The sequence below is a fragment of the Neoarius graeffei genome, chromosome 6 (assembly GCF_027579695.1).
Source record: "Neoarius graeffei isolate fNeoGra1 chromosome 6, fNeoGra1.pri, whole genome shotgun sequence".
NCBI lineage: Eukaryota > Metazoa > Chordata > Actinopteri > Siluriformes > Ariidae > Neoarius > Neoarius graeffei.
In genome coordinates this window covers 88978595-88996590 of record NC_083574.1, presented here as the reverse complement: position 1 = coordinate 88996590, position 17996 = coordinate 88978595, and the positions used below count along the sequence as shown (strand labels likewise).

The following is a 17996-nucleotide window of genomic DNA, read 5'->3' as shown; positions in this document are numbered from 1 at the left end:
CTCGCGGCCATGTTGTGACGTCAGCGGAAGAACACGCTGCGGTTCACTGGCTGTTCTACTCTGGTTCTACTCAATGGAAATGGCGCATGAAAACGCCGGTGAACTCTCTAGTGCTAGCTCTTCCTCTTCTGGGAGTCTAGAATTGTGTTGATCTCTTCCGAATAGAATCTACGATAGCCTACCCTCTTTACCCTTTGCCTCTCGTTGCTAGGCGGCAGTTACATGAAAGCCGCAAGCTTTCACAAGCAAATACATGACTGATATCACGCCGACTTTATGATTACATTTATGATTATCATGTAGAATCTATAGCTCTACGTACCTTTATCTTATATCGTTTCACAACACATGTTCTGACAGGAGGACTGTCTTTGGATCCGGCATAGCTACTAGTAGACCCCCTCCGGAATACTGGCAGTGTTGCCAGATTGGGAGGTTTCCTGCACAGTTTGGCGGTTTCAAGTGCATTTTGGTGGGTTTTGAACATATTTTGGGCTGGAAAACGTCAGCAGTATCTGGCAACACTGTGTAGGCACTGATGATGGTAGTAACACACGTTTGTGATGAACTGAACACCCAAGAGATTCTTTTAACTGGGAAGGGTGTCAAAACAATCCAAATCGAAGTGTTCAGAGCACAGGACGGATGTTGGTGAGGGCTCCCACTTGTCACGAGTGCGCCTGACTTGCTTCACCCACTTCGCATGCAGCTCGGGATCTCTGGGAAACTTGAATAAACTTACCCCATCCTTGTAGGTTGTGGAGCAAAAGCTGGCAACACAACGCGAAGGCATAATAACATATGTATATGTGTGTATGTATATAAAATGTATGTGTGTATGTATAATAATGTCTAATAAAAATACTAATAATGATAAACTGAACACCTGTTGCATCAACAACAAACTGGTAAGTTAGGAGGAAGGTTCTTTCGCTGACATCATATAGCTCCTCCTCCTCTTTCGTCTCCTGGGTGCTGCAGCCCCGTCAAATTTGCCCAAATAGCCGCGTTTTTTATCATAACTTGTAAAATAGGCGTCTTCGTGAATTAATATATGGATCATCGGGAATTACTTTTTATGTTATAAAACATCGCCAAAGATGTCAAAAACGTGTCATCAGCACTTTAAAGCTAATTAAGACCTCCTGGATTTGCAGTGAGGGTGTATATGGGCCGAGACGGTCCTGTCCATACACTTGTCCGTCATATGAGGTGTGTGTGTGTGCAGGAGCTGGTGAAGCTGATCCAGGCAAACCGCATGGTGGTGGTGAGCGGAGAAACCGGCTGCGGCAAAACCACGCAGGTCACGCAGTTTATCCTGGACGATTACATCCAGCGTGGCATGGGCTCGCTCTGCAGGGTGGTGTGCACGCAGCCCCGCCGCATCAGCGCCATATCGGTGTGTGAGATCGGACGGACACGATGCTTCAGTCGCGGCGTCGTTTCTGTTCCTGTCACATGTTCAAATGGTTTTGGCCGTGATGATGGACTGTGTGTGTGTATGTGCAGGTGGCCGAGAGGGTGGCAGCGGAGAGGGCGGAGTCTGTCGGCGAAGGGAAGTCATGCGGATATCAGATCCGTCTGCAGAGGTGAGCATCAGAAGATGTGACTCGTTAAATCACACACACACACACACACACACACACACACACACACACACTGATTTGCCCTTGAGGTCCTTCTCAGGTGTGTGAGATCGAACTCAAAGTCCCAGAATGCAATGCAGCAGCTGAGTTAGAGCAGAGCGTCAGTTCTCATGACGAGCGTCACGGTGAGATTAGCACGAACGCTGGGGTTCAGGAAGTCGGAGCGGAGAGAGCTGGGCAGTCTCGAGCTCTGACTCCCACCGCACCGCTGCACACACTCGTCCAAACCGAGATTTTCTCTTTTGGTGTTTGTGACGTGTACGAGGAGACGCAGCGCTGCCTGCGCTGTCAGCAGTGTGTCTTTATTTCCTCTCTGTCCTAGCCGACGTCCTTCAGAAAACCGATGCTCCTCACGCTTCAGCACTTGGTTAGTTTTCGAGACGAGTGCTGAGATCGTGCTTTATCTATATTTAATCCCAGCTCCGATTAAACGCTGTAGATTTCATCGCTTGTGAACTGAAGAAGCAGGAAGGATGAAACTGTCTCCGTGGCGACTCGGGCTGCGGCGAGAACAACGGCCCCAGACCCCACATCTGCGTCTTATATCCAATCAGGAGATAAAGACAGACGAGAGAGAGAGAGAGTGATGAAGGATGAGGGTGGACGAGAGGATGGGGAATGACGACTTTAAGATCCTCTTAATGTTATTGCGCCGGTCATAAAGATCCATCAGGAGGAGGAAAGGGGGAGAGGCTGGATGAGTGTTAGGAGAGACAGGGATTGGATGAGAGAGAGAATTGAAGAAAGGGAGACGGATAGTGTGTGTGTGTGTGTGTGTGCGTGTGTGAGAGAGAGAAAATGAGATGAGACTGAGAGAGATGGAGATAGTGAGAGAGGTAGATAGAAAGCAGGAGAGAGACTGAGACCGTGTGTGTGTGTGTGTGTGTGTGTGTGTGTGTGTGTGTGTGTGTGTGTGTGAGAGAGAGAGTAAGACAGACAGAGAAAAGGAGACTTAGAAAATGAGAGAGTGAGAGAGATTGAAAGTAAGAGTGAGTGAGGGTGAGAAAGGAGACTGAGAGACAGATTGTGAGAGAGAGAGAGAGAGACAGAGGGGGTAGATAGAAAGAAAAGGGGACTCAGCAAGAGAGAGATAGATGGACAGAGTGAGAGAGAGAAAAGGAGACTTAGAAAATGACAGTGAGGGAGAGAGAGAGAAAAGAAGAGAGATGGAGATAGTGAGAGAGGTAGAAAGAAAAGAAGACTCAGACAGAAAGCAAGAGAGAGATAGAAAGGGAGGGAGAGAGACAGACTGTGTGAGAGAGAGAATAAGACAGAGAGAGAGAGAGAGACAGAAAATGAGACGGAGCGAGAGAGATGGAAAGTAAGAGTGAGAGACAGGGAGCTAGAAAATGAGGCCGAGAGAGATAGAAAAGGAGACTGAGAGACAGAGATGGTGTGATAGATAGATAGAAATAAAATGAGACTCGGATAAAAAGAGGGAGATAGAAAAGGAGACTGAGAGAGACAGACAGACTGTGTGTGTGTGTGAGGGAGAAAGAAAGAAAAGGAGACGTAGAAAATGAGAGATAGAAAAGGAGACAGAGATAGAGTGAGAGAGGTAGATAGAAAAGCAGGCTGATAGAAAGCAAGAGATGGATAGAAAAGGGGAGAGAGGGAGAGAGACAGACTGCGTGTGTGAGCGAGAACAAGACAAAGACAGAAAAGGAGACTTGGAAAATAAGACAGAGCGAGATTGTGTGTGTGTGAGAGAGAGAAAATGAGATGAGACAGAGATGGAGATAGTGAGAGAGGTAGATAGAAAGCAGGAGAGAGCGAGAGAGACTGTGTGTGTGTGTGAGTGAGAGAGAGAGTAAGACAGACAGAAAAGGAGACTTAGAAAATGAGAGTGAGAGATGGAAAGTAAGAGAGTGCGTGAGGGCTAGAAAGGAGACTGAGAGACAGATTGTGTGTGAGAGAGAGAGACAGAGAGAGGGGGTAGATAGAAAGAAAAGGGGACTCAGCAAGAGAGAGATGGACAGAGAGAGAAAGAAAAGGAGACTTAGAAAATGAGATAGTGAGCGAGGTAGAAAGAAAAGGAGACTCAGACAGAAAGCAAGAGACAGATAGAAAGGGAGGGAGAGAGACAGACTGTGTGTGTGTGTGAGAGAGAGAGAATAAGACAGGGAGAGAGAGACAGAAAAGGAGACTTAGAAAATGAGACAGAGCGAGAGAGAGAGCTAGAAGATGAAACCGAGAGCTCTGGAAAAGGAGAGTGAGACAGAGATGGTGTGTTGGATGGATGGATGGATGGATGGATGGATGGAAATAAAATGAGACTTGGATAACAAGAGAGAGAGATAGAAAAGGAGACAGAGAGACGGAGTGTGTGTGTGTGAGAGAGAGAGAGAGAGAGAGAGCACAAGAAAAGGAGACGTTGAAAATGAGAGAAAGCAAGAGACGGATAGAAAAGGGGAGAGAGAGCGAGAGAGACAGACTGTGTGTGTGTGTGTGTGTGTGTGTGTGTGTGTGTGAGAGAGAGAGAATAAGACAGAGAGAAAAGGAGACTTAGAAAGTGAGACAGAGCGAGATTGTGTGTGTGAGAGAGAGAGAGAGAGAGAGAGAATGAGACAGAGGTAGAGAGAGCAAAAGCATGAGAGACATAAAAAATGAGACAGAGATAGAAAAGGAGACATGGAGATGGTGAGTGAGGGAGAGATGGAGTGAGGGAGAGAGGGAGTGAGGGAATGAGCAGGTGAGGTGTATTTGGAAGCGTTGACGCTGCACTTCATGTGAACGAATGCAGGAAAAGAAAGTATTGAAGTAAAGCTGAATGGAAACCTTCTGCACAATGAAGGGTCCAGGTGCTTCAGTACAATACTGCAGTGAAGCGGAGGGGGGTGTGTGTGTTAGGGCTGTAACGATACACCCAACTCATGATTCGATTCGTATCGCGATTTTTGACCCACGATTAAAAAAAAATTTTTTTTTTTTTTTTTTTTAAAGATTTCTTTTGGGCTTTTTTCACCTTTATTGGATAGGACAGTGTAGAGACAGGAAATGAGCTGGAGAGAGAGACGGGGAGGGATTGGGAAATGACCTCGGGTCGGAATCGAACCCGGGTCCCCGGATTTATGGTATGGCGCTTTATGCCGCTTTTCCACTACCAACGCGGCTGAGTTGGGCTGAGCCGTGCCGTGCTGAGTTGGGCTGAGTCGAGCTGTTGGAGTTGCATTTCGACTACAACCGTGCTGAACTGTGGAAGTGGGTGGACACATTGGGTGGAGTTAGCGAAAGTGGGTGGACGTCACGTGATGTCGTTAGGCGGCGCAAACAGTGACATCAGTGATCTTTTAAGCGGTAGTCTCACGACCCGGATAGTAAACAATAAACATGGAGGACATGGAGTCGTTAGTGTTGCTGGTCTCGGTGCTGTGGCTTGTTGTCACCGACAACGCCAACAGATACTGGCAAGAGCGTATAGATGAGGCGAGGCGCATAAGGCTTCAGAAATTCTCGTAATTCGTAATTATTATTCTTCCAGGTTTGCGGTGTTTACAGATCCCAGCGTGCTCGCGGGGCGTGTGTGGGCATGTGAGGACACTCCTCCTCACCAATCAGTGCACAGGGGAGTGTCTGCTCACGTCCCCAGCCTCACTCAGCTCGGTTTGGCTCGCTTCAGCCCCACTCCAAAACGGTGCGAGTTTTGGGTGCTGAACAGGGCTGAAGCGAGCTGAGTCGTGCTGCTCTGAGGTAGTCGAAACGCGAGCCGTGTCGGGCTGAAGTGAGCTGAAAAAGGGTAGTGGAAAAGGGCCAATAGTCGACTGAGCCACAGTGCCCCCTTAAAATGTTTTTTTTAAAGTAGTAAATTTGACTTATTAGCATTTACTTACTTTACATTAACTATTTAATAACAAATAATTCAGACCACTGCAGAGAATGAGTAATATGTATGCAAAAATGAACAAATGTATATCCAAAGACTGTTTTATTTCTCAAAATAATACTGTTGAGCCGGAAGCTCTGTTTTTTTCGTTTCTGAAAAAGTCATTTTTCCAAATCGTGTAAATCCGTTAAGATTTTTTTTTGGGGGGGTGGCTCTCTCACTGTCTCACTCTCATAGGGCCAATGATTTTCTGTGATCGCGGAAAACAGATGGAAATTACGGAATTTTTATAGTGAAACGTTGCTCGCGTGTCAAAATGTAACTGCCGCAGAAGTAGGGCTGGGCGCTAAAATGATAACGATACGTATCGCGATAGACACATACTTGATATCAATAGAAAATGCGTTCGATAGAACGTTTCGATAGAATTTTTTTTTTTTTTTCAAGAAACAAGCGTTAGCCAGAGCCCTCTCTGGTTTAGGTCCGCTTTCAATCAACTGTTGTTGCGAAGCAAGCTTGGTTGCATGAGCAAAGGCACTTGTCGTCTGGTGCCTAGCAACGCATAGGGAGTGACACGCTGATAGCCAATCATGTAACAGTATCGCGTTTGGTTGCACCATCTCGTTGTCTCGTGGTCGTGTTTATTTTTTTTTTCCAGAAACAGCGTGGCCAAGAAAAGAAAGATGAGTGCCGGAACGAGCGAGGAAATTGTGGATAAAGTCAGTAAGGTCAGATGTTACAGATGTAAAGTCTTAAGTCTACCTCAGTTTTACTTTAATTTCTTCTGTGTTTACAAAACACTATTTTTATTTTATTAAACCTTCAATGAAAATATACTTGAATAGTTTAAGAATAGTCTAAGTCTACCTCAGTTTCACTCAATTTCTTTTATGTTTATAAAGCACTGCATGTTTTTATTTATGTTTTTAAATGTTATTCAGCAGAGGGTGAACTTTTTTTGCACTAAACTTGCAGTAAAAAATTAAAAATATGACAGTCCTTCTCACATAGCAGGTTTTGCTATGTTTACATTTAACACTTTGCTCATGTTTTTATAACACTTGAGTTTTTTAAGCACTTTATTATTGATAATTGCTCAGTTTTTGTTGTGATCATAACATTGAACATGCGTGTTGACATTCCTTGCTTATTGGCTGTCAGAGGAAGTTTAAAATGTTTGAATTTAGTATTGTTCCCTCCTGGTCCTTATTTTAAATAGGTCCTAAAATGTTTCAATAATTATCGATATCGATCAATATGAAACACTTGTATCGTGATACAGATTTCAGCCATATCGCCCAGCCCTACGCAGAAGGCTTCTGCCCAAGCAGACATGCCTTCAGTGTTGCCAGATATTGCTAACGTTTTCCACCCCAAAATATGTTCAAAACCAGCCAAAAAGCACCTAAACCCGCCCAATCTGGCAACACTGCATGCCTTTCCGGTCAAGTGATTGTGATTGGCTTGTGGCACACCTAGCCAGCCAATGAGCTGCTTGTTTACAGATTCGCTCCCCGCGTCGCAACCAGAATGGCGACCGCTTAAAAGAAACGAATGCTCTGCCAGTGGCGAGTGTGGACGTTGCGTGACTCGCAGAAGATTGTCGCAGGTCGGCGAAAAAACGACTTACTAATAGATATAAAAAAAAAAGTAATTTCAGTAAGTTTAAAATGTAATTTAAATAAAAAGTAAAAGTATTCATAAATTGAAGTTTGGAAGCGCCTCTGTTTTTGGGCTGAGGAGAGGTTTGAAAGGGTGTACCGCGATTCTGCCTTCTTGTATCGCGACACGGATCGTGGCTCTGCGTATCGCGATTTCGATACGCATATTGTTACAGCCCGTGTGTGTGTGTGTGTGTGTGTACACGTCCTTTCCCTCCGACTTCAGTGAGGTATGTTTTGTCCTGCGCAGTGCGCACTCCTCTGTTTGCTCTTTAATAAATTCTCCCGTTATTGGCTGCTGTGGGAAAACTCCCCTGGAACGCTGTCCATCACTCCGATCCGTTTTTTGGAAACGTTCTCACCGTCACCACCTTGTGTTTTCCAGCTCTGTTCTTCCTCTGCAGGAGGGGAGGAACGGACCCGGTTCTGATCCCCAGCCGAAAGCGGGCCGCTTGCTTGCGTAATGAATCACCCGAGGTGTTGTGTGAACGTGACTTCTAATAAAATGTTGCTCTTTTCCCGCTTTACGTCACAACGCCGGCCCCGCGCTCATCCTCCGGGCACTGCTATCCAGCCGGTTGCCACGGAAACAAGGCTCGGTGCTGTATTGTACGACGGGAATTATTCTTCAGTGGCTGCGCTCAGATCCGTAAGTAGTGTTTCTCTCTTTCTCTCTCTCTCTCTCTCTCTCTCTCTCTCTCTCTCTCTGAAGCTTATTTACATCCTCTTACCACGTGCGTGTCGTGGATGGGATTACGAGGACACACTTGTTTAAACAGACACATTAGAATAAATAATGGCAACAATAAAAGGTTCCTCGCTGTGTGTGTGTTGTCTCAGCGCACGCTCCGCTTTCATTTGATGGCTTAAAGAGAGACACATGATCTGTAGCTTCCTTCTTGCTTACTTTGTGTTGCGCGTGCACACACACTCGGCATCCAGCGATGGGTTTTAATTTCCCGTGCTCCTCTGCTTCAGGTGTTTGTCCAGCATCAGTCACCTGGTCCTAGATGAGATCCACGAGCGCAGCCTGCACTCGGACGTCCTCCTCACCATCGTCAAGGACCTGCTGAACCACAGAGACGACCTGAAGGTCGTGCTCATGAGCGCCACGCTGAACGCCGAGAAGTTCAGCAAGTACTTCGGTGAGCGAGAGCTTCCGGTAGAAGTGTTATGGTGATGATACACGGGGCAACTTTTTGGGCAATGTTGCCGAGCAATGTTGCTGGCAACGGGCAACTAGGTGAGACACAGGGCAACTAACAATGGGCGACAACAGTTAGCAACGGCAGTTTACAGTTAGCTAAAAAAAATCGATGTCTTAATTTTTGCTGTGACCATTTAATCAAGCTGTCTGTTGTTTTTTAGAGCTTTGGTGAGGTAAATTCCTCCATATAGAATATTAAAATAACAACTTCAAACAGATGAGGAGTCTCTCCATCTCTTCGCTCCACTGACACTGAGCGGCCGCCATATTTGTTTGAAATTTCTGATCCGAACCTCACCGGAGGTCACATGACTCGATACTCGCGTTCTGATTGGCTTATCTCAAAAAGTTGCCAGAGATTATCAAAACCATTCAGAAAGAAATGGTGATGATACACGGGGCAACTTTTTGGGCAATGTTGCCGAGCAATGTTGCTGGGCAACTGCGTTTTGACTCTTTTCTATTGAGATTGGGCAACACTGTTTCTTTCTGAATGGTTTTGATAATCTCTGGCAACTTTTTGAGATAAGCCAATCAGAACGTGAGTATCGAGTCATGTGACCTCCGGTGAGGTTCGGATCAGAAATTTCAAACAAATATGGCGGCCGCTCAGTGTCAGTGGAGTGAAGAGATGGAGAGACTCCTCATCTGTTTTTACGCCGGTAAGTTGTTATTTTAATATTCTATATGGAGGAATTTACCTCACCAAAGCTCTAAAAAACAACAGACAGCTTGATTAAATGGTCACAGCAAAAATTAAGACATCGATTTTTTTTTTTTAGCTAACTGTAAACTGCCGTTGCTAACTGTTGTTGCCCATTGTTAGTTGCCCGTTGCCAGCAACATTGCTTGGCAACATTGCCCAAAAAGTCGCCCCGTGTATCATCACCAAAACAGTGTTGCCCAATCTCAATAGAAAAGAGTCAAAACGCAGTTGCCCAGCAACATTGCTCGGCCCCGTGTATCATCACCATTAGACACGCAAAAACTTTCGGTTTTCTACTATACTCTGCCTGGTGAGCGATTGGTGGCCGAGTTACACTGCAAAAAATGGCCTTTCAAAAATAAGAAAAGATTAAAATGAAGCATATTCGCTTGAATCAGGTGAAAAAACTCTGCCAATGGAACTAGTCAACTTTGACTTGGTAAGATTTCTTAAAGTAAGATGAAAACTCTAACCTGTTTTTAGATGAAATAATTCCAAAATAAGATCGGGGAACTTATTACGCGAGATCTGATGAACTCAAAATAATCAAAATGTACTAATGGCCCTTTTCCACTACCCTTTTTCAGCTCACTTCAGCTCACTTCAGCCCGACACGGCTCGCGTTTCGACTACCAAAAACCAGCACGACTCAGCTCGCTTCAGCCCTGCTTAGCCCCTAAAACTCACACCGTTTTGGAGTGGGGCTGAAGCGAGCCAAGCCGTGCCGAGTGAGGCTGGGGGCGTGAGCAGACACTCCCCTGTGCACTGATTGGTGAGGAGGAGTGTCCTCACATGCCCACACACGCGAGCGCGCTGGGATCTGTAAACACCGCAAACCCGGAAGGAGAATAATTACGAATTACGAGAATTTCTGAAGCCTTATGCGCCTCGCCTCATCTATACGCTCTTGCCAGTATCTGTCTGCGTTGTCGGTGACAACAAGCCACAGCACCAAGACCAGCAACACTAACGACTCCATGTCCTCCATGTTTATTGTTTACTATTCGGGTCGTGAGACTACCGCTTAAAAGATCACTGATGTCACTGTTTGCGCTGCTTAACGACATCACGTGACGTCCACCCACTTTCGCTAACTCCACCCAATGTGTCCACCCACTTCCAGCCAGCACGGTTCAGCGCGGTTGTAGTCGAAATGCAACTCCAACAGCCCCGCTCAGCCCAACTCAGCACGGCACGGCTCAGCCCGACTCAGCCGCGTTGGTAGTGGAAGAGCGGCATTAGTAACTTTAAAAACGCACAATGGAATTCAACACGATATCACTTTAGATCCATGCATATATTTGAAATTTATGATATTGTATGTAATGCACACACATCTTGAAACATCGATAAAGGACATTTATTGTCAAACTCAAGAATTAATTCACAATAAAAAAAATTCAAAGTGACAGTTGGTCCATGTTCACGAAATTACAGGTTCAGTATCGTGTATGCCCTCCGTTTGCTTGCAACAAGGCGTTCACTCTTCGTGGCATAGACCTTAAGGGCCCCATACACGTTCAAAAAAGTCGTCAAAATTTTGTATCAAAATTTTGATACAAAGTTTGATCGTGTGTAGGGTGTTTTGATGTCAAAAATTTGATGTCAAAATTTTGAACCCAAATTTTGACATATCAAATCACTTTGGCTACGTTCACACTGCAGGCTGAAGTGACTCAAATCTGATCTTTTCGCCCATATGTGACCTGTATCCGATCTTTTATTGACAATATGAACGACACAGATCTGATTTTTTTCAAATCCGACCCAGGCCGTTTGGATATGTGGTCCTAATTCCGATTCCTATCCGCTCTTTTCATATGCGACTTCAGTCTGAACCGCCAGGTCGCATTCATCCGACTTACACGTCATCAACAAGCCACAAACGTCACTATTCTGCACTGAAGTAGGCGGCGGGTCTCTCAAAAAAAGTTACAACAACATGGTGCATGATCACGGGTGCAGATAGAGGGTGGGATGGGTGGGATTCGTCCCACCCAGATTTAAATTCACCTCGTTCGGTCCCCCCCACTTATAGGGAGAAAAAACCGTCTATGCTGTCTTTCTTTGCATAAGGCAAACCTCACGGAAAAATCAAAAGACTAATTACCATTCGGTTTATTGAGGTGCACAGCAGTGTATACATAGTTGCAACAACTCACATAAAACAAAGACTGATATTCGGTTGGTTGAGCTGCGCAGACTGCACAGGTTGCGAGCTCGAGCTTGGTTGCTATGGTTACTAACAACAAGTTTGACAGGCATATCGGGGTTGGGGTTGGTTTGCTGGCAGCTTTGTCCCCCCCAGTTTTTTGTCCCCCCCAGTTCAAAAAACGTATCTGCGCCCCTGCGCATGACATCAATGCGAGGGACGCTTCGGGCTGTGAAGGTTCTGAATCTTCTCAATGGAAGGACGCAGAGGTTAGGGAGCTGATTTCCATTTGGGGGGATGCAGCTATTCAAGCTAGATTGGATGGGTCATACCGCAACCGGGCGTTTTTACTTCCGTAAACACTGGCCATGCTCACTGCGTGTGACGTCGTCGTATCCTGCAGTGCGCATGTGGAACACTTTTAGGTCGCTTTTCGTTCATACTGAGGATCACATACAAGTCGCATATATTTGTTAATGTGAACGACCTCACAAAAAAATCGGATTTCACAAAAAAATCGGAATTGAGCATTAAGCCTTGCAGTGTGAACGTAGCGTTTTAATATTTTTTGAAGAGTCGTCAAATTATTGATGCATGTGTGGGGGGCTTAACTGAGCCGGATGACGAGTACCTCAACCAAGCCAAGACATGGGCACATGAATTGAAATATATGGATACCAGATAAGCGCTGTTTGCAAAGAAAGCCATAAACGACATACTGTTTGAAGGTCGATGTGGCGCGCTGCACAGAAATTCGGTGCAAATAAATTGCGAAACCTCCACTCCATCCAGTAGTCGTTGCAGTACCCCCCAGGGTTCACTTGGCAACTATCCATTTCAGCCTTCTTTCATGAGCAATTTCCAGGGCAGGCATTTCTCTCGACCGGAAACGGGTGGTGACCAAACCGAAATGTCGGAATTTTTCAGCAGTTTCGATCCCAATGCTTGACTTTCATGACCTACCAAGATGAGGCGTGTCAATATTGATATAATGTCAAGATTGTTCATGTACAGTATGCACATGATTTCGTGATCCTGTAATATCGAACTCAGATTGCCACAGACTGCGTATTTTCAATTTATTTTTATACTTAAAATACTATAAATATGTTCAGTTTATTTTTATGTTCATAAATTTGAAACATAATATGAATGAATGAATGTTTCTTGAATAAAAGTTTACTCACCTTTATTGTTTGTTGACGCTTCAGACAAAAGATGCTGGCCTCGCAAGTTTCAATAACTATCTTTCCAATTGCTTGCGGAGACGTTGCAGTCATGAATTTCAAGTCTTCAAAAGAATTTCCAGATGCCAGGTACCTCAGTGTGATGGACAAGCGTTCACTTGGTGGTATAGATGAACGCATCAGTGTCTTCTTTCAATATCAATGGCTTGACAAGGTCCAATAATTCATCGAAGGATGGGGCATCCGTCCTAAGGAAATTACGGAAGTCCTCTGGTTCTTTGAGACGAAGTTCTCTGAGGAGGTTGACGTGACCGTACGTTCGCCGTTTCCAAAACCAGTCTTTCGACCATTTCCGTCGATGCCGAGGCGGTTCATTGTCCAAAGCGAACACAAGTGCTACGGTCACCGCTGCGTCCATGTCGAAGTTTTTGACAATACTGAATTTTTGATAGAAAAAACATTGAATCGTGTGTGGACATTTTGATACAAAATTTTGACGACTTTTTTGAACGTGTATGGGGCCCTTTAGGAATCTGTCACGGAGGTGAGCTAGCCTGATGTGCTGATCCTGAACTGGCGTCGTGACTCGAGGCTGACCAGGGCGTGGACGATCCCTGGTGCTCCCTGTCTGTCCGTAACACCGACTCGAACGGGAAACGGTCGAATGATGAACACCGAAGCGCCGGGCGACCTCTGTCTGTGTACTTCCGGCACGCAACATCCCGATGGCCTGTTCACGTTGATTTTGGCTTAGGCGTGGCATCTTCAATAATGACAATTTTCCCATCATTTCGCCCAGGTATTTATAGGCAAGATTGTGTGTGTACAGCGTATGCAAAATTTGTTTGAAAATTACAGCCTGTCCATGACATTTACTACCCGAGTCATATTGTACGTTATTGAGTACAACTCCCTTAAATTCTGATTTGAGCACAGATTTGGAACTTATTCGGGCGGAACGAAGTTATTTTTCCATTGTGATACATTTCTTTTCTTCTTGAGATAAACTCAGCACGAATGGAGCACTTGCATGTGACGTCACAGCCGGTCCAGATTGTGACAGACGCCATCGTGTCGGTCAAACGCCATATTCCGCCTTCTGCTTCTACTTCTACCTTTTCTTCTGGAAAACCCTACTATATACAATTCTACTACAACGGCTGCGGCTACAAGCTCTCCCTACCTGTGCACGGTTTTTATGTTTATGTGTATTTTTGCGTGTTGTTCGTCTGTACCAGACTTCAGTATCCACTACAACCGTATGGACTTACTGGACATTGGTTTCCAGCAGAAAATGACGGTTTGTAGCGCATGCATGCACAACATTCCGGACGAGAAAAAAAAAAACATTCCGGGCGAGACCAGCGGGGTCTCCGTGGATTGTTATCGGAAGCAAAGCGAAGGAGGCGGCGCCGGGAGCAGAAGCGAGGCTACAGAGCCGGCCTGTTGACTAAACTCAGAAAACAGCTACTCAAACCTCCACTGCCAAGCCTCTACCTCTCCAACGCCAGATCCATGTAAACAAGACGGACGATTTGGAATTACCTTATTCTATTCTATAATCGGCTGGTCAGTGCTATACTCAATACTTAAGTGACTTACCCGTCCAATGAGGATTGTTATTTTCTTGTTTACAAGATGCCACATCTGAGTCGCTGACAAATCCTGAATTTCTGTAAAGATAACTGTGCAGAGATTTATAAGCACGCAGTGCTTCACCACTGAACAGCGAGGGAAAGTTAATGAGGTAATCATACACGTCCGGGTATTCCACTGGCAGTTCAAAATCCGGTTGTGAAAACTCCGTCCGGAAAGCCATAAGGGTCACTAATGTGTAGATCGTTTATTTTAGACATATATCTAGTTATCTGTTCATTAGAAAAATGAGCCGTGTAGTCCGTCGGTTGAAATTGATCCATTCTGTACACGAGTGCAGCAGTATTCAGCGGTGTTTTTGACCGACAAGATGGCGGTTGTGTACTTTCCGGTCACGTGACTGCAAGATCTCTATTCAGCAAGTTTTATCAATGTGCATTTTTAAAGTTACTTAGTGTAGTTCTTATAACAAGATCGTACTTCTTACATTTAGCCATTCGAGTCATTTTTATTTATTTCATTTTAAGGGTATTTCACTTAAATTCATGACAAAGTCTTAGCAGTAAAAACTGAATTTAAGATAAATATACTAATATTAGGATTGTTAAATTCTACAACGAAGCATCGCTAGCTTAAAAGATTCTCCTTTTGTGACCTGTAATTAGTAAAATACTCGAGATACGAGACCAGAGACTATCTTGAATCAAGTTGACGACACGTGTAGCATTGCAACAAGTTTATTTTTTTTCCCATTTCAACATTCAAACATTAAAACATCTCTTAAGATTCCACTTCCCCAGGACCTCAGGCACCAAAAAAAAAAAAAAAAAAAAAGTCTACGCATTTTGACTTACACTGCTTACACAACGCCAAAGCAACAGTGCATTTTGGGGGCACTGACTATTCATGTGTACGAGGGGCATGGATTAAAGTTTTCCGTCGTGTGACGGATTTCCGTCAGCTGAACTCTCCCAAGGCCAAATGTGAGGTCGGTGCTGATCCGAGGAGAATTAAAATGACGGGTGGTTGGGTAGAGATCGGGTTATAACGCTGATGTGTTGCAACACCATCAACTATCAGCAGGGTTTATTTAACATTTTTGTTTTTGAGCCATGCTTTGTGTCGTTCATTTCCTATGTTTGATCATGTTTAAACGTTCGCTGTCTATGGTGCGGCATTAAAAAAACATGCGCTGTCAAAATTGGCAAAATACATTCCCATGTGCTTGGCGTGCTCGTGTCTGACCATTTCTGTTTTGTATTAAATTAAATCTTGCCAAAATGACTTAGTTCAAACTTGGACATATAGAAATAGAGCATGTTAAAAAAAAACGAAAAAATAAACCCCGGAAAGCCCGCTCCTCTGCTTCAGCCAGACTTGAAGACCCGACGGTGCAATGCTTGCAGACTGTCAGAAGCAATTAGACCTAAATTTATAGCTAACAAATCAGCAGACGCCCCAACAATTATTATTTTCATTAGGCCAGTGTGTAAGGTATGTTAGAACCGTGCCTTATAGCCTACGTTATATCACAATTTAAAGGACGTTTGAGGAGTTGGAGGCTGCGAGCGCAATGATGTTCCGACATGCGCTAAACTTTATTCCCTGAAAATCATACACCAGCGTTCAATGCCCCAAACAGTCAAAATGTCTAGAAGACTACGGTTAAATAATAATCATAGCCTACTAAGTTAAATTACGTCAAAACATCTGTTTCTGGCCTATGGAATGATGGAGGAAAATGAGAACGAACGCAAAGTAGATAGCAGCCAACTTCACGCGGTCTTTTAGGGAACTTAACACTCGTGTTGGCCACAATATTTCTCTTAATAAAATCTTGAATTGTTTTTGAAGTCGTGTTCAACACAAAGTAAGGTCAAACCCCAATTTTAATGTAAGCGAAGATCCAAACTTTTTTCTATATTGACGTCGAGCATAGAGGAGCATGTCATTCTGCTTTTGGTTTTGGCAGCATGGATGCGCTTTACATGAAAGAAGGCACTGATGTGTCTGCCATCGATAAAGGTGTAAAAAACAAGTGGAGGTGGGCTTGGCTGTACGAAATAGGTGAAAACGGAAAGCCATTTAGTTCATGGTGCAAAAAACTAAACATTCCAGGCACTTGCATTTGTGTGGTTTGCCACAAAAAAAATTTATATACGGAAGCAATGGAAAGAAAGTGCAATAAATTGAATATATTAATCCATTAATTAATTGATAATAAAGTTATCAGTTCTAAGTTAACCATTCTCAGAATTTCATCGAAATCAACCCATACCCCCACCCCCCGTAAATTTTCAGTCAAATATTTTTTTTTTGCTTTAATCCATGACGAGGGGCAGTGATGGGAATAACGGCGTTAGAAATAAACGGCGTTACTTTTTTTAGTAACGAGTAATCTAACTAATTACTTTTTACATCGTTATAACGCCGTTCCCGTTACTTACAATAAAATACTATGTGTTACTTTATTAAAGCTGTTCTCATCTGGCACGCTGCTCGTTCAGCCTTTCTTTACTCTGCTTTCGTGTGGGGCGGGGAGACATGAGACAACGGCACAGTAAGCCAATCAGAGTAGATTTGGACAACATACGTAGGTAGGCCACGCCTACTGCACGACTGCACGCTCTTTCAATCGGAAGACACAGCGATGGCGAGCGGTCAGCCCAGCACTGCGCTTAAACACTGGAAATACAGCCAGTACTTTTCATTACTTGAAATAAAAGGCAAGAGTGTTTACGTGCAATGCACATTATGTCGAGGATCAAAGCGTTTGTCCTCGTCAGTGGCCAGTAATTAGTAACATAATTTTAATAACTACAAAAATATATTACATTTGATAGATGTCTTATCTCACATTGTCCCACAAAAATATTAATATAGTGTAGATAACGTTACTAATTGGTTCTGTTAAGTGTCCATTTCAGTCATTAAACACATTTAACATTCACTTTTATTATGATTACACTAATTGAATTAGATTTTTTTTTTGAGGGGGAGCAAAATGTAACGGAATAATTACTTTCCCTGGTAATTAGTTACTTTTATGACAAAGTAACTCCGTTACTAACTCAGTTACTTTTTGGGAAAAGTAACTAGTAACTATAATTACTTTTTGAAAGTAATGTGCTCAACACTGACGAGGGGTTTACGAGATCAGGCACAAAAAAACCCAAACAAACAAAACAACACTGAACTTAACTCACAGCATTCCAAAAAGACCTCACTAAAACGCCCTCCACTCACTCATAGCCTTTTTGAAGGCACTTGTCTGGTCTAGAGTCTGTACCATACAGCATCTAGAAGGATCTCAATCGTAAAGTTCATTTATTCCCAAAACAAGCATACTTTTTTTCTTGAAACAAGATGAACCGCATTTGACAAATGTCCAAAATGTACTTACTTGTTTAAAGGTCCCATGGCATGAAATGTTCACTTTCTGAGGTTTTTTAACGTTAAAATGAGTTCCTCTGACCTTCTTAAGTCACCCCAGTGGCTAGAAATTTCATAATGTGTAAACTAGTGCTGTCAAAAATGTCGCGTTATTAACGCGTTAACTTGACTCAATTTTAACGGCGATAATTTTTTTTATCGCGAGATTAACGCTCTGTGACATGATGATGTAGGTTTTTCATAAGCTTTTGAAACTGCCAGGAACTTGGAACAGAGACTTTGCTTAGAAAACCAACAGCTAGACTGTAATGCCACGCCCCGCACAGCCAGAGTCCTCTGCCCTCCCCCCCAAAGAACCAGCGCGGGCAGGGCGCGCTAGTAGAGATGGGATTTATGGCTCTTTGATGGGATCCGCATCTTTGTGATCCGTTCTTTGAAAAGAGCCGTTCAAAAGACTGGCTAATTTGGCTCTTTTGAAATATTTATTCAGTTTTAAGAAGACAGCGTCTAAAGAAGCCAGATCCCTCTGAACTGTAAACTCAATGCTATCCCAGAAATCCTTCCTGTAATATGCAAATTTGGCCGCCTCTGATTGGACAGCGCGACGCATCAACAGGCAGAAAGT

The 17996-nt window shown here is 44.0% G+C and overlaps 1 protein-coding gene across 1 annotated transcript in view; it reads left to right on the top strand.

Annotated features, from left to right (window-relative positions):
* Positions 1-17996, top strand: part of dhx36 (DEAH (Asp-Glu-Ala-His) box polypeptide 36) — a 153954-nt gene that overhangs the window by 15143 nt on the left and 120815 nt on the right. Inside the window, exons 5-8 of the mRNA XM_060924172.1 lie at positions 1229-1399; positions 1510-1589; positions 7705-7779; positions 8109-8275. Coding sequence (XP_060780155.1) covers positions 1229-1399; positions 1510-1589; positions 7705-7779; positions 8109-8275 — 493 coding nt within the window. The remainder of the gene's footprint in view (positions 1-1228; positions 1400-1509; positions 1590-7704; positions 7780-8108; positions 8276-17996) is intronic.